At 47.7% G+C, this 16,859-nt stretch overlaps 1 protein-coding gene across 2 annotated transcripts; it reads left to right on the top strand.

Moving 5' to 3' along the window:
• Nucleotides 1-754: 754 nt before the first annotated feature.
• Nucleotides 755-9,415, top strand: HMGB1 (high mobility group box 1). 2 transcript variants are annotated; one of them, XM_032099529.1, is made up of 5 exons: nucleotides 755-950; nucleotides 3,716-3,878; nucleotides 4,160-4,305; nucleotides 5,271-5,445; nucleotides 7,456-9,415. In XM_032099529.1, the coding sequence occupies exons 2-5, from the start codon at nucleotides 3,729-3,731 to the stop codon at nucleotides 7,630-7,632; spliced, it is 648 nt and encodes a 215-aa protein (XP_031955420.1). In that variant the 5' UTR covers nucleotides 755-950; nucleotides 3,716-3,728; the 3' UTR covers nucleotides 7,633-9,415. The 2 variants fall into 2 exon arrangements, with proteins under 2 accessions (XP_031955420.1, XP_031955419.1); XM_032099528.1 differs by lacking the exon at nucleotides 755-950 and adding an exon at nucleotides 1,077-1,109.
• Nucleotides 9,416-16,859: the final 7,444 nt, after the last annotated feature.

The raw sequence follows: 16,859 nt of genomic DNA, 5'->3' as shown, positions 1-16,859 counted from the left end.
GAGGAGCAGCAGCGGAGGACAGGTGAGATGTGGCTCAGCGCGCCCCTGCACCGGGATGCTCGGGACGGCGCCGGGCCATCACTGTGTACGATTGCTGAGAACGTGGCGCGGGGGTGGGGAGGGGGGAGCTGCCTGACCACTGCGGGCTGCTCCTTGTCACCCAGGAGGTAAAGGAGAAAGCCAGTATCTCCCGACTGGCGTTCATACAGGTGATGAAGCCATTTCTGGAAAAAGAAAGAAAAAAACCCAAAAACCAAAAAACGACCCCACGAAACAACAAACAAAACAAACGCCCCCCAACCTCGGGTAAGGGGCAGAGCCGAACACGCCGCCGCGGCAGCGGAGAGAAGCCCCGTGCGCCGGCTGGAACCGGGCAAGAGGAGCCGAGACACACGGGCTTGGCTCGGTTCCCCGCTGAGCCCCGGGTTCCGCGGTGGGGCGGCGCGGCCGCAGGGGCGGGCAGGCGGCAGCGCTCTGCTCCCCACCGCAGGGCGGACGCGAGGGTTCCCGCGGGGCGGCGGCGGGGGCGGCGAGGCCCGCAGCCCTCACAGGCAGCAGCGCAGCGCCGGGCAGCCACCGCAGCTCTCCAGGGCCCGCCGCCGCCCGGCTCCCTGCGCTCACTTTTATATTTGCGCGCCCTTTCCCTGCTCGGTGACGTGTCCCGCGGCGCGCCCAACCCGCGGCGCGCTCTGGTCAGGACAATGGGAGCGCCTGGGCCAATCGGCGCGGCGCTCGGCTTGGCGGCGGCCAATGGGCGCGGGGCTGTGCAGAGAGTAATGTTACCAGCGCCGCGAGTGTGAGGAGGCTGCGTATCGATCCCGCGCTCAGCCATTGCGGTGCACCGGGCTGCACAGCGACCCAGCCAGCGCTGGGGCCGGGCGGGCGGCCGCGGGAGCGTCTCTGGGGCTCGGGGCCGAGCGAGGGCTGCGTGCCGACTCTGTCTGACACGGGTGAGTACGCGCCGGGGGCCGCTGGGCCGGGCGAGCGCGCTCGCCCGCTCGCCCGCCCGCTCACAGCCGGGCGGTGAGCCGGTGGTGGCCGTCGTGCTGCCTCCGCTGCATGACCGCGGAGCGCGGGGCAGCGCCGGGCTCGGACGCCCGTACACAAAGGCGAGCGGGGCTGTGCCCTGGAGACCCTTTCCCGGGCGGCGAGCCCCCCGGCCGGGGCGGGGCGGGGGCGGCGGGCGACTTCGGGAGAGCGGGGCGGCGGGAGGCAAGGAGCGAGGTGGGGAGAGAGAGGCGGGCAAAGGGAGCCAGGTGAACGGCTGGGGGTCGCCCACCGCGGGGGGCGAGGGCCGCGCCGTACCCCGCCGTAAGCCGCTTACACGGTACCTCACCGTAGCCATCGCCGCGGCGGCGGGGCAGGTGGTGGGGCAGCGGGGGCTCCGGGCGGGCCGCGCCGCGCCGCCGGGGCGATGGGGAGCGCGGGGAAACGGGGTGCGGGCCGGGGCGCCGCTGGCCCCGCGGCCGCCCGGCTGTAACATGGCTGACGGGAGCCGCGAGCGAGAAAACAAGGCGAGCGGCGCGGAGCAGCAGAGGAGGCGCTCGGGCGGGCGGGGGCGCAGTTCGGGGAACTTTTTTCTCCAGCAGCCGCTGCTCGCCCGGCCGCGGGGCCCGCGGCTCCGGGGCCGCACAGCTCGGCGGGGCGCGGGAGCGAGCGGGGGGTCCCCGCCGGGGCTTCGTCCGCGCTGCCGGGGCTTGGGCAGGCGCTGAAAGCGCGCTTCCCCCCCACCCCCCAATCTCCTTCCCCCCCCGCTCCCACCCACCTCCCCCCGTCTCCCGCCCGCCCTCCCCCGGCTGCAATGGCTGAGCGTGTGCGCCAGGGTAGCGGCGCGCTCACACAAAGGGAAGGGAGGAAGGAGCCATGTTCTCTACGCGGCGGCGGCAGCGGGCGACGCCACAGCGGCCATTCCGCGCCGCCCGGACTGCGCTGCCACCGCCGCCCCCGCGGGCGGGGGTCGCGGCCCGGCCCCGCCGCGGCCCCTCTCGGCGGGGGTCCCGCCGCCCGGGCTCGCTGCCCCGCCCGGCCGCGGGGGGTGTGGTGGCGGCGGCGGGGTGGGGAGCGGCCGGCTCTGCTCCTCAGCGCACAAAATGGAAGGAGGCTCGGCGGCGGGTGACCTCCTCCGCCAGGAGCCTGCGCTATGGCGGCCGCTCCCGCCGACACCGCCGCTGCGGCGGCGCGGCCGGCAGGGAGGGAGGGAGCGCAGGCCGGGGCTGCTTCGCCTCATGGCGGCCGGAGCGGGCAGGGCTGGGCATCGGGATGGCCCCCCCCGCCGCGGGGGGACGGGGGCGGCGGCGGGAGAGCGCTTTGTCCCGCCGGGGCCGGGGGTCGCCGCCTGCGGGCAGCCGCACCCCGGTGGGTGTCCGGCTCCTGGGCATGTGCTCGCTGCTACAAGCCTTCGCCTGAATGCGGAATAAAACTTTACAGATGTTCTCCCGTATAACGGGACTCCTTTTTCTTTTTTTTTCTTTTTCTTCCTCCCCTCTCACCCCCAGCAGGTCTCTTGAGGGACTTCTGAAGTTTCCCTCTGCCCCCCTCACAGGGGAAGCGTCCAAAATGGCGGGAAGCGGTAGGCTTTTAAACGCCAGCCCCTGGGTCGCGGTGCCGAGCCCTGCCCGCGGCCACCCCCTGTCCCCGGAGCCGCCTGCCCCCGCAGCCGCGGGCACTGGCCCGGCCCGGCCGAGCCCCGGGCCCGGCTAGGCTGGGAGCGTCTCCATGGCAGGCAGGAGCGGCTCCTGCTTCTTCAGCCCTCTTGTTTACTTGATAGAAACTTCAAACCGGACGTGTTTAGTCACAGAGCAGAAATCTGTTTCTGTCTATCCGCCAGACCGATAGGAAATACAGCTTCTGTGGCAATACAGGCGGGCGCTGCCTGCCCTTTTTTTTTTTTTTCCTTTCACGCTTTTTTCCTTCTTTTAATTCGTGCTGAAAAGCAGAGCTTGTTTGGGTGCAAGTGACTTTTTCCAGGGAGCTATGAAGAAATACTCTGAATGTCTGACTTGGGTGTGAAAGTTCCAGGAAGGTATTTTTCAGTCTCTGAAAATGTCAGATAATGCTCTTGCTGAGCACAGCTTTGCTGGCCATGCGTAAGTGTTGTACTTCTCCCTGTGTAGGTTGTAACATATTTGACCAAGTGAGCTGTTCCATTCCTGTATTTCAAGGTATACCTGCAAAGAGTAGTGTTTTGCAGTACACATAAAGAGGAGTCATAACATATGGCATAGAAAATAATAAAAAATATATTTTGTAAATAAGCACCCAGGGCCTACAGGGGAAGAGGTAAAAACACAGGCTGAAAATGAAATCAGTAATCCAGAAGGCCACTGAGACAGGATACTTGGGTACTTTTCCCCTCCTTTCAATAGAGTTTATTCTTCCCAGGCATATGATTAATACACCAGTAATAATCATGGTGTGCAGTCTCCAGTTACTTGCCTTCAGATTGCTTGGTAGGATAGTTCTTGTTTGCTGGAGACCATAACTGCACATTTTGAAGGCCCTTTGAGATTTCAGGTTGCTTGCATCCAGGTCACCTCAGACAGGGATGACAGAACTCTTCAGTAAATTTTCCAGAAGGGAATCTTCTTCCCATTGTATGATTTCAGAATACTGCTCCAGCAGGTCTTGTTTGGCACGATCCTTGGTTGTTACTTACTTCCTGCCTTGGTTTGTTGAAAGTACAAGTTTTAAAGGTGTCTCATTTGCTTTATTACAGAAAATCAGCAAAAATGGGCAAAGGTGATCCTAAGAAGCCGAGAGGTAAAATGTCTTCATACGCCTTCTTTGTGCAAACCTGTCGGGAGGAGCACAAGAAGAAACATCCAGATGCGTCAGTGAACTTCTCAGAGTTCTCAAAAAAATGCTCAGAACGATGGAAGGTAGGAATACCTGCTTAAAAAAAACCCCACGAAACCTGAAATGTCTGCCTTGTGTGAAATACCATTCCAGATTTTAAATGATTTCTTTCGAATTCCAGGTTTTGGGTAGGTATCAAGTGCAGTTGTAAGATGAGTGGTAACTATCCATTGTCCTTGTCTTACCTTTAGCTCCCCCAGCCGAAATTTTGGAATGGACTTTGGTATGTTTTTGAATCTTAATATACTGTTTTGATCCTTATGTGTCCCTTCTGAGGTATTCTGTGATTCCAATTGCCTTCCAGACTATGTCTTCTAAGGAGAAAGGGAAGTTTGAAGATATGGCAAAGGCTGACAAGCTTCGTTATGAAAAAGAAATGAAAAACTATGTACCACCTAAGGGGGAAACAAAAAAGAAGTTCAAGGATCCAAATGCACCGAAGAGGCCTCCGTAAGTAGATTCCTAGCTTTAGGTTGTCTTGTTCGGGACCATCATGCTGGTGTGTGTCTATAAAATGGTAATTTTATCCAGGAGCTTCAGAAATACAAGAGCATGTGATTTTCCTCACCAGAGGTGTAAAAGATAGGTTGAAATTTTAGTTATGAAAGCTAAGTGTTTATTTACAGGCTGGCTGTCCCACTATCAAAGTTAGAGTAATGGCAGCCTTTAAAAGTAGATGCAAAAATACACTGTGTGTGATTCTGACTGATTTTTCTAATTTCTGTTAAGAGGGCAGTGTAATACAGCAGTAAAGTACTGCAGGCCCTGCTCTCATTATGTGCTGGCCTGAGCAGAATTTTTGATTGGCAGTCGGTTTAAAATCAGAGGCTTTTGCACAGAACAGGTTAGAGGGGTGATCCTGCTCCAAACCAGCTTGGAAAATTAAAACTTCAGCCGCTGCATAATGACAGCTGGTTTCAAGTTCATTTCCTACTAGACACCGGTACTTTATTGTGTTTGTATGTGTGTCTTTTAAATGGAGCTAATGCTGAAGGGAACAGGGAAGTTCCTTTACAAGCTAGTGTTCTTATTTGAGCTGGTGCTGTTGTCTGGAAATTATTCTTTCATAACAAATATTGCAGCCTCCCACCTCTAACAGTTCTGACATAACATTTGCTGCCCTAGTGTCATTCACTTATTCTAATTTCTAAAGCTGTGTCTGGTATATAAAATCTGCCTGTCTGAGGATCCTGCGAAAAATGGGACCAGATGTGCAGCATTACTTAAGAGACAAGCATGCATTGAGTTTGCAAAGTGGCTCGTTCAGTTCTGATACCTTCCATCGTAATCAGTGTTTGTTTCACTTTTAGGTGCTTTTTCCAAAATGCTCTTAAGAAACGGTAACAGAGGTCACAAAAGCCGCTGCTGAAGCAGAGTCTAAAATTTAAATAATCTTCTCTTATTTTCCTGTGTAGTTCGGCTTTTTTCTTGTTCTGCTCTGAGTTTCGTCCAAAAATCAAAGGAGAACATCCTGGTCTGTCCATTGGAGATGTCGCAAAGAAACTGGGAGAGATGTGGAACAACACCGCTGCAGACGATAAACAGCCTTATGAAAAGAAGGCTGCTAAGCTGAAGGAGAAATATGAAAAGGTAACACTGACGTTCATGGAGGTGCTGTGGGGAGATCAAGCCTCAGTTCAGATCGATTTTTTTCTTACTGTGTCCTCTGATACCTGATGTTGCAAATTATAATATGCTAATGACATTCGTTATATTTGTTGAAAAACGTTGCATACAGGGACAAATGGTTCATTGCCATAACTCTAAATTGGAGTCCTTTACCTTGAACTGTTTGCATCGGTCTGTAATTTTGGGCTGTCACTGGTGGTTTAATAAATACCATGGGTTCTGTATCATTACTAAATCCATCGGTCACAGCAGAATGTGACTTAAGTTGGTAGCAGTAAGGAATGAACTGGTTCTCCCTGATTTTGGACATACTAGTGAGCATCCCTGAATGTTAGGATAATTGATGCACATTGATGATTTTTAAAATTTATTCCTGGGGTAATGACAAAACACAAAGGAAGTGCTAGTTTTAAGCATGTGTTTTTCCTGGATCTACTTTGTGTCTGTCTCCTTTCTAGTAGTGAAGTTGGTTAATTATGCATATGAAGCAGCTTGTCATGCAATTTTTTAAATTATTAAGGCTAAATCCTGCCATCATAATTGGAGTTGTAGAATTGCTGCACACACAGGATTGTGCTACACGTGGTTTTATTTCTAGAGGCAGATTCCCATCCCAATATGTAGAACCCAAGGGAAGAAGAAGGATGCGTGTTGGCATCCCCTGACAATGCTTCACAAAGGGTCAGTGATCACCTACAGCTGACGTACAGCACCTCTGTCCATAGTGTGCTGTCACCTTCCTCTGGGTATTTCTCCTGCTGGCAAACAAATCCACTTTGGAATTTTTGCACTGTAGTGTGCAAGGTGGAACCTTTGAGCCCTGTGTATGTGCCAGAGAGGAGTTGCAGGTCTAGGAGCTTTTGTACATGGTGCTTTCTGTACAGCTTCATGGTAATTGCTGGTACACACAGCCAGAGCAACTCAGATGCTTCTTAAATGGTAGAATTATTCATCTGTATTTGCAGATATTATTTTAATTTCTACTAGTAATGTCTTTATTTCTTACACTTACAAATGGAGTTTTAAGATGTAGTAATCTTCAGTATTTCACTGCTTGGCCTTTGACTTAGTGGGTATCATATCTTCTCAAAACTTCCTGCTAATCTTTAAGGGAATCCAAGTGAACAGTAAGATTAGTGGTGTAGTGTTTATTGGATGGGGAATATTTGAAGATTTGGACCATCTGTGTAAATGTGTTCATATTTTTCTGTAGCTGGTGTGTGTAATCTTTGTAGATCAATTCTCCTACCTAATTGTTTTACTGTTTTGGCACAAAGTTGGGAAGTTTTGACTGCTTTTATGACTTCACCTTCCAGGTGCAGTTTTGACTTCCCTCTAACAGGAACTGAATTTTGTGCGTTTCAAATGACTAGAATAAATTTACTGCATGCAGAAGGTGGCACTGTCTACCCTTTAATCAAGTTCTTATACCTTTTATTTTGCAAACTTCTGTTAGGCAGAGTTCAGTATAACTGCTCTTTGCTGAGGCATAGCATTGCAGCTGTTAGGCCAGGTCATTCCGATATGTTCTGGGTGGCTAATCACCGTTTTGTTCCTCAAACAAGGGTTTTCCTGTGCGTTTCTTTAGGCATTGTAGGAGGTAGGGCTAAAAAGGGACCTTAAGAGGTCTCCCTACTTTATTTCCTTGTGGGATAGTGGGCTCAGCTGTGCCTTTACAGTCAGAGGCAGCAGCTTTTCCAGCCTGTTCCCAGAAGTCTGACAATGGAGATGCCTTAGCAGCCATAAGCAGTGTGTTCTAGCATGCCAGTGTAATTTCTGTGTTAGAAGGTTCCCATTTCTTTGGCGTCAGTTCGCCTCGGAGCTGAAGGCGCGGCTCTTGGTCCTAGCCCAGTGGATGTGCAGAAAGGGCAGGTGCCTGGCTCCCTGCTTTGACAAGTGCTCTTTGGAGGTGGCTCAAACCTCTTGGCTGGTTACATCTTTGAGAGATTCTTCCTGCTTTTCTTCTCCAAGGATATTGCTGCATACCGGGCCAAAGGGAAGGTTGATGGAGGCAAAAAAGTAGTTGCCAAGGCTGAGAAGAGCAAGAAGAAGAAGGAAGAGGAGGAGGATGAGGATGAAGATGAAGAGGATGAAGATGATGAAGAGGAGGAAGAAGAGGAGGATGAAGATGATGATGATGATGAATAAGTCTCTTTTAGAGCAATTTCTTTCTTGTCTATAAAGCATTTAACCCCCCTGTACACAACTCACTCCTTTTAAAGAAAAAAAAATTGAAATGTAAGGCTGTGTAAGATTTGTTTTTAAACTGTACAGTGTCTCTTTTTTTGTATAGTTAACACACTACCGAATGTGTCTTTAGATAGCCCTGTCCTTAGTGGTATTTCAATGGCCACTAACCTTGCCTGGTACAGTGTGGGGGTTGTAAATTGGCATGGGAGTTATAAAGCAGGTTCTTGTTGGTGCACAGCACAAATTTAGTTATATTTGGGGATGTAGTTCATTTCTCATCTTCAGTTGTCTCTGATGCATCATAAAAATAATTGTCATTCTGTTAACTGAATACCACTCTGTAATTGCAAAAAGGAAGAAAAAAAGTTGCAGCTGTTTTGTTGACATTCTGAATGCTTCTAAGTAAATACAATTTTTTTTATTAGTATTGTTGTCCTTTTAATAGGTGCCCTTGAAAATCATACTTTCTTTTCTTTTTTTTTTCTTTTTTTTTTTTTTTTTTTTGAGGGGAACTCATCTTTTGCTTTATTGAATGCCCATATGGGATCATGGGAATATTACAGTTTTCATCTTTCATATAACCAGCTGATAAACAAAGCTTTGATCTGCATACCCTGCATTATCATGATAGGGTTAGAAAAGAAATATATAGGCCTATGATGAAAATATTCTTCCATAACTGGAAACAACAAAAAATTCAATCTCAGCAAACAGATACCTGTTCAGATTTTTGTGAAATGTAATATTCTTTTGAGTTGCATGAGTTTACCAGTCTTGGAGAGTTGAGAAGTATAGAGTTCAATTTTACAGAAACTAAATACTTTGGGGGAGGGGAGGGAGGGAATGTTAAATTTTGTCCTAGAAGGACCCATAGGAAGAGTGTATGTCCATCTGGTGTCGAGAAATTTACATGTGTGACTCTGTTACCATGTAATGGAAGTTATATTTGTAAATCTCTGAACACCTGGGAGGATGAGCGTACCTAAAATGTGTAAAGTTAAAAGCATGAAATGACCATATTATTTTTTGGTGACAGGTCTGGTGATGGCCATGGGCTTTATACCATGAGACTCCTGGTAGCAAAGGGCCCACAAGAAATGATTTTTTCTTTCTAAGATTTCTATAAATGGTACCATTATTATTTGTTAAATCTATGTAAATTCATATTTGTATTCTTGAAATTCTAGTTTTAGCCCTTTAAACAAAGTTGTATATTGTCTCAAATTGAAAATGAGATAAGATGTATTTTTCCTGTTAGGTTTTATACCGCACTCTTGATGTTTGCCCATTTTTAAGTTAAATATAGTTGTATGGAAAAGTACATTTTATTAAATTTTGCATTAAAAAGTTAAATGTTTATGGTATACCAACAATGTCTAATTTGGTCAAATACAGTTCTCTTCCAAAACCAAAGCTAAGGGGTTTTTTGCATATTTAGTAAAACTTCAAGTGCTGGCAGCTGTAACTATTTTCACATATACCTGCTTACCAGTTTGGGGGACAATTCGGCAATTTTGTGGTTACAAAATTATGGTTCTCTTAAGTGCCAGTGTTTAAAAACAAACAAAAAAAAGCATTCTTGTAATTTTACACGCTTTTGTGATGGAGTATTGTTTTGTTATACAATTTTGACTTTCAGATTCTTATTTCAATTTGCATTTATGTATAACTTCAGGAGAAATATTGAACATCTGAATCCTGGATGATACTAATAAACTAATAATTGCAGAGGTTTTAAATACTTAGTTAAATGGCTCACTTAATACCCTAAGGATTTGGGGGTTTTTGTGCGTGTTGGTGTTCTCAGATATGTACATCCCTGCTTTCTGTTTCAAGCAGAAGAATGATGCTGTTTGCAAGGTCTCAGTATAGAAAGCATAGGACAGACAGACATTTTTTTCTCCTTAAACTGGATATGACACATTCAAATGCTCGTAACTGATGACAAATAAATTTTCTGTGCTGAAGGGTTTTTTTGTTTTCCCAGGTCATCAGAGGAAAGTAGACACATTTCTTGTTCTTGGAACAAGCATACGTAATGAGATCCCCATAATCTTGTGCCTTTGTTCTCGGTGCTTGATGTTGACAGAGGTAACCTAGAGGATTCAGCTGAACCTGAAAGATGAGTAGCGGGCGCTTTCCCAGCAGCCAGGCACGGCCTTGGCCTTTCCTTTGACTTTAGCACGTTGGTAACAAGCAGAGTGTGCTCAAGGCTGGAGAGGGTAGGTAATGTAATTATCAGTGCTGCTTACTGAGGAACAGAACTCCCTGTATCTCACTCCAGAGGCTGGTGTTGGGTGGGAGATGCACCAAAGCTTCCCGAGTTCTCTGGATTCGCTGTGGTTTTCTCAGGAGCACTCGGAACGTGCCTGTAATTCAGCTGAGCTGGCACATGGATTTCAGGCCGAAGCCTTCACCTGTGTTTGCTATAAAACTGCTTTTAATCAATGGAAGTGGTGTTTAGTGAAGAGGAATGCCATAGATAGATTAAGTCCCCTGTTTAAAGAAGAGCTGCTGAAGGTTGTTGCTGGAAAGGACCGTCCTGTTCCCCAGCTGTGCTCCCCTGCAAGCTCCAGCAGTTAAATAATCCTCTTGGTCAAAACTGCCCTAGTCTCTGTGCTGGTAGGTCAGACATGGCCACTCCAAGATTACTTGATCCGAGGTCAGTTACTGCTGGCACTTCAGCTTGAATCTGCCTCCCCTTGATCTTTAAAAGTGGATGCTTGCTGTAAAAGAGGGACAATGAGCAGTGAAATTGCAACTGTGTAGGCGGTGGTTCCCTACAAGGGAACTGACAGCATTGGCATCACTATCAAAAAGCGTCTCCTAGGGCTTAAACCTTCACAGAAATGCTTGTTGTAGAGGTAAAGAAGACTTCCTGTTCTAAACAACAAAAACTGACTGGTCTGGAGAGAGCGTGATTGTTAATATGTGGTAGTTAACGATACCTTGAATCCAAATGAAGCCAGACTGATTTTTATGGTTGTTTATCTCAAGTTGGTCCTGAAAGGAGCTGCGGTTGCAGCCACCTAGATATGCTAGCTACGCTCTCTAATTTCAAGCTGGTTTAACTAGATGTATGGACAGCATTCATCCCTTCTGCTGAGCTTTCAGTGATCACACCAGCTCTAACAAAAAGTTGACAAAATGTTATTAACGTTTATTTAACAAAATGTTATTTAACAAAATGTTTCTGTCCAGGCAAACAGGGCCCCTGGAAACCTGAATTAACGGGTGTGAAGTGGCTGATTTCTGCTGCTTAATTAGGGCACCGCTGATGCTGAGCCTCTTTCCAGCTGCTTTTATCAGTGTAACCAGCCCATCCTGAAGGAGAAAAGGCTAGTAATAGCTGGGTCTAGGCTTGCTAGAAAGTGGGAAGCTGGATTTGAGTGACTCCTCCGGAAGGGGAGCCAGGCGTACTGCAGCCACAGCATTAGGTTCTCTAGATAGGGTGACAAGCCGAGCTTGGAAAAAACCTCTCCTAATTCTTGCTAGCCTAAGGGTTAGACCTGCTAGTTAGAATAAACATTCCCATTCTTCCTTCCCAGCTATGCCTGACAGGAGATTAAAGGAATAAAGGCAATGTGCTACGTTGGGTTATAACACGTTATTCAATACAGAGTCTGTAATGGAGACATGTCAAAATACAAAGATAGTGTTTAATACAAGAGACGATTAATTTTCACCATTTCCAGGCTGTGCCAGTAGCAGCTGACCAGCTACAGGCTTTTAGGACTCAAATGTTTTGATCATTTTATTAATAACAGTAAAATGCCAAATATTTTCAAACATTCCTCCATTACATTCTTCAGCTTACGAGTCTGCACTTGACTACAGATCACATCTTTTTGGGACATTTTAGCAGAAAATGACAGTGTGTGACATTTTCCTTTGGTAGCTGCAGCAGACATTATTTTAGCACCTGAAATACATTAAGGGATGTTTTACAAATGTGCTAAGTGCCTAAATGTGGGTGTGTATCGATAAACTTTTCCCCAGACTTTGCTACTGGATTGCACCCTACATCTGAAAACCGCTTTGAGGTGGTCTTAATTTAGTCTAGAATAGATCCACTTTAAATTAACACCAGCCTTTATTCCAAAACAATGTACTTGCAGAGAAGCTGTCAGACTTTATTCCAGTGTTTGAGTAAGAAAAAGCAGGAAAAGTAAATCTCTCCGAGTTTTTTATCATTTTGCTGAAGTTGTCTTGTATTTTTATTTTGTATATGTTGTGCCCTGGCTTTTCTTTTGACAGTACTTCAAGTTGAAAAACAAAAGATGGATTTTTTTTTTTCCCCCAGTGAATTTATTATGAAGAATGAAGGTCAGATTCCTCTTACGGCTGCTTTGTGCTGTTGAAAAATACAGTGTGCCTTCTGCTTCAAGAGCACCTAATTTTGAAATCCATCTTGCTGAAGCAATTGCTATTAGAGGTGACCCGCAAGAGAGACGAGCCTTCCCTTTTGCCGCTCTGTGATGGAATAAAAGACTCGAGCGATAAATTAGCTTAGTCTACCTGTTTGCCACATCAGAAGCTCAAGCCTTCCCTGCAGCAGGAGTGCTCGAGATCAAGCTAAGCAGCAAGAGGCAGAGCAGCACGGAGCAAGGAGGACAGACAGGCAAATGTGGGGTTTTGTAACTACACCTTTTTAAATTTTGCTTCTATTGTTAAAACGTGTTTGACTTAAATGGCGGTCATTTGGCACAGAGGAAGTTTATCCACGTGCTTCCAGCAGCCTTTCACCTATTAAGGCAGCAAAAGCTCAATTCATGTATTTCTGACCTCCCAAAAGTTCCTCAGTAAAAACAGGAAAGACCAAGCACTGCAGCTTGAATGCCTGGAAAGGACCCATCTCCCTGCACATCTTACAGCAGCAAGAGGTCACCATTTAAATGCTTTTTCCAAGAAGCCATTCAAAAAATCAGGCTTTTGGAGGGGAAACCGAGGACGTGTGCTGCTGTGTTTGGCGGGGGCATTTGTTACCAAGAATAAAACCAGTTTTGAACAAATGTCTGGGAAGACATCCCTGACCCCTCCTGCTCCTTCCTAAACTGAAATGTAAGGAAACAAAATAATACCTTTATGGGAAAAAGTCTCCCTTGCCAAAATGCTGGGGTTGACCGCACTCTTCCTCATCCCAGCCCAGGGGACAAATGCACATCCCCTAAACTAACAGTGCCCAGCTGCACTTCAGATGGTGTGGGGCACTGATGGCAGCTGGGGGTCAGTCCCACAGCCCTCTCCTTGCTGCCAGTTCATTCCTGGTGTTGGGGAGACACTGAGCATGAAAACTGCTGGGGAGAATGTCAGGTCATGGGTCATGCCAGGGCTGGGTGCCTCACGCCTGGCTTTGAAATGCAGATGCATAGGGAAGCGGGGGTGATGGGCTGCAAGTAGGGACAGCGGCACCGGCCCTCTGAAGGCTCAGCCATGCAGTTAAAAGTAAAATCAGGGTGCTCTTTAAAAAAACCCTCAAATTTGTGTAGTGGTGATTCCTGGAAGAGAGAACTTTCCTGCAAGTCGTGCGCTGGTGAATGATTGAATAACAGTGCCTCACGTTTTATTATCAGACTTGACTGTAGCGGCGCTTACGCTCACTTCAGATTTGTTGACACACATTTCTCCTGACGCCTGTCAATAAGGAAGATGCTGTGAACGAGCACTGCAATGTAAAACTGATACTGGAAAACGCAGGTGAGGGCTGATCACAGCCTGAGCCTCTCAGCACCGGAGCAGCTTTTGGGGACAGAGGGGTTGGTTTTGCTATACCAGCCACTAATGGAAAGTGCTGGTAGGTTTCTGCTCAGGGGCGCTGAGAGGCACGGCACCGACATGGATTGTCGGGGCTTTTGGCAGGGCTAATCCCTTGGATCCTGCCTGAGACTGATGGCTGGTCCCAGAGTCACACTCCAGAATCTGTCAGTGGCTCCCAGTGAGAGGCTGCCAGTGAACGAGACCCCTCTTTGCACCAGCCCTGCCGTATCTGACACTCCTTCCAACACTGTTTCCTTTGAGCTGGAAGAAGGAAGTGATCTATTTTTGGGGAGCATTCGTACCAGATGTTCGGTGATGGCAACACTGTCTCTATCACTGCGTGCTCTGCTTCCGCACAGGAGCACCCGGGCGCTGCCTCCCTGCCCCTGCCGCTGGTGACCCTGCCCCTTCCTCCTGCCCGGCCTGACATCCACCGCTGGCAGCCCTGCTCAGGAGGAAGGAGTGAGTTCACCTCCCCCGGCTGCTGCCGGCTGGATCTGCGCCCCCCAGGTAGGACAGGAGGGTTGTCCTGCCGCCCCACCACCCGCAGATAATCGATGCCATTCCCGTGGTGCCAGGGGTGCTTAGGGACACCCCTAATCCCGGGAGCAGCGCTTGCCTTCCACAGACCCGCAGCACAGAGAGATAAACCATAATGTTGCTGCAGCCACAGGGTGCAACATTCTCAGGATGTGCTGCTGCCTGGGATCGATCTCCCTGGTCTGCTGGCCTCGACACTCATCTTTGAGTCCCCTGTTCCTACTGACGTGGGTTTTTCTTTTCATCTGAATCATTCAGTATGACTTTGGAGCACAATGGGGCTGTGATTTTTTTCGAAGCCGCCAGCCTGCAGGAAACAGAAAGTCTCTGAATAAAAGAGAGGCTCTTGTTACAACTTCCCTCTTATTTACTGTTCCCAGTAGCAGAGAAGTAAAAAGACAATGAATGAAATGGAGGATTAATCACGTGTAGCACTGAAATATAAACAAGGAGACTGCACGTCCCAGAGCGCTGCTCCGAGCAGTGGCTCGTGCCCGCAGCGTGCAGAAATCCCTCATCACTGAGACCTCCTGGATTTCATGAAAAAAGCCAAAAGGCAGAGGAGGTTCCACAGGTGGTTTTTCAAAGGTAAACTTGCAAACTGAGTGTTTTACTTGGACTTTTCTCTGTTCAGTGCTCTCAAAACTTGAGTTCAAGTTGATATCCCCTGTGCTTAATCATTGCTCCGTGAGTTTTGCAAAGGAAACTCCCTATTTTCTTATTTTTCTGCATTAATTTTAAAACAATAAAAGTTCAGGACAACTCCTTTGTCCCACAGAAGACTTCTAAAAATGCTTCAGAGAGAACCTACTGTGCTGCACAGTGTGTAGCTGTGCTCCTAAAAGGGGGATGTGGTTATTAGCCTTGCTCCCTTTTGCGCTTGCTTTTGGGTTGGTATCCAAACACCAAAGGATTACTAATCATGTTCCGTATTTATTTTTTAATCAGAGATTTACCTGTATTTGATTTCCAGTTATGGATTTTGAGCATTCACACCAGCCTTTGCAAAGGTGTTGAACTTCTCAAGTTAGTTGGTAATAAATTAACCTTGGAGGTTTTTTTTGTGAGGCAGGTTAGGTGCATGCAGCTTTGTGAAGGTTTTTAGTGAAGGAAAACGTAGGAAAGAAAGGTGGAAATGGATGCATGACACAATTCAAATTGCCTGAAATACCTGTAATAGATAGTTGTTTTATATCTCAATATCTGTGTCTCTCAGGTAAGTACCGTTGATTTTTTTGGCTTTGGGATGATGCATTTAATGTGAGGGTTGAGGCAAAGTGGAGTACATAATTGTAAAACTGATAGGGAAGCTGCTCCCCATCCTTATTCAAAAGCTCCACCAAACCTCTTAGCTGTTCATTTCACAGTTCTCTTTAGAAAACACACATGAAAAACCTAGTGAAAGTTTATTTGGGCCACCTGCAATAATAAAATTGAAGTGACCCAAGTCTGAAAATACCACCATACGTCTCTAAGTGAGTATAAAAAGCCAGAGCATGGGATATATTTAAGCTAAAACACAACCCCCTCCCCCCCCCCCCCCCATGTGTGTTAGCACAAGACTTGGAGGATTATGTGAATACAAGTCTAGGTGACCAAAGAGGTTGTGCTGCTTAACTAATCCCTGCTGTAACCTTCTGCCCAGCCTTTGCCTGGGCCTGGGAGCCTGGGGCAGGCACTGGGCAGGCAGGAGCCCTTCCAAAGGCTCCTCCTGGCCTTGTCTTCCTGCCCTCCGGGGGCTTTCCAGCTTGCACTTTGTTTCACTTTCTCTTTCTGCTGTGTAGGGCTGCGCTGGAAGGGTTGCAACATCCTCTATCAATTATTTACACTGCTTGCATGAAAATCATAACAAAATATATATTCTTTTTAATATTAGGATTAATTTTTTTTAAATACTTCTAAAGCCATGCTGGTGCTTCATTAAACTAGTTGGTGATACTCTTTTAAATGCCCTTTCTAAGTACTTTTTAAGAGGGGAATTGCATTAACCTCTCAGCTGCAGCTTCCCTGTTTACACGCAGCAAAGGCACTGCCAGCCTGAACCTGCCTGGTCAGGAGCAGAAGGGTGACCCCTGCGGGTCCCACCACCCTGATCCCCTGGCACCTGCAGCCTCCAGGTGACTTGATTTGCCAGTGGTTCCCTGGTGGGGAAGAGGAGGTGGAGAAGAGCTGCCTGGGGTCTTTGGTCATGGTATGAGTGCTTCCCAGACAGGAGGTGCTTTGCTTGCCTTTGGTTTTATCTATTTTAGAGTAATTAATAACAGAGAGCTGAGCAACCCAAATTTATGCAGCCTTTGAAAATCCAGATTAAAAATTCTGGGAAGAGTCTGTGTTTTTTGTCCTTCTACCCGCTACAGCAGAAGTTGGAAAATCTCAGGTCAGGATGGGGGTTTGCCACTGTGCCTTGCTGGGTCCCCTCTCTGATTGCATCCTCCAGGGTTGGCAACTCTACCACTTCCCTGGGAAGCCTGTCCCAATGCTCAACAAAATGCTAATAAATGTTGTGCTGAATTTTTTTTCTCTTTCCCCATAACTTTCTAGTTTCAGCAGAGATTTGATGAAGCTTCACGATAAGAAGATTCCCAAAGTTTACAGGGCTTTGCTCGCTTTTGGACTTGGTTTTGACTACTCCAACAAGTCACCTGGAATTTTATAAAATTGGCATTACGCAATAGATTGTAAGAAATAGATTAGCTATTGTTATGAGGTCTGAGGGCCTGTCCCTGCCAGGGCTCTCGCAGGCTTTAGTCTCTCTGCCAAGGCTTCTGGGTGCAGGACCCGTGGCAAGGAGCCTTAAATCTCAACCCTCAAAATTAAGGAGAATTTCTTAAAGGGAAGATGTGTGCTCCATATCTCACCCAGCCAGGGTGAGGAGGGGCACAGGAAAA

This window comes from Corvus moneduloides, chromosome 2 (assembly GCF_009650955.1).
Source record: "Corvus moneduloides isolate bCorMon1 chromosome 2, bCorMon1.pri, whole genome shotgun sequence".
NCBI classification, from domain to species: domain Eukaryota; kingdom Metazoa; phylum Chordata; class Aves; order Passeriformes; family Corvidae; genus Corvus; species Corvus moneduloides.
This window is presented reverse-complemented; position numbering and strand designations above follow the sequence as displayed.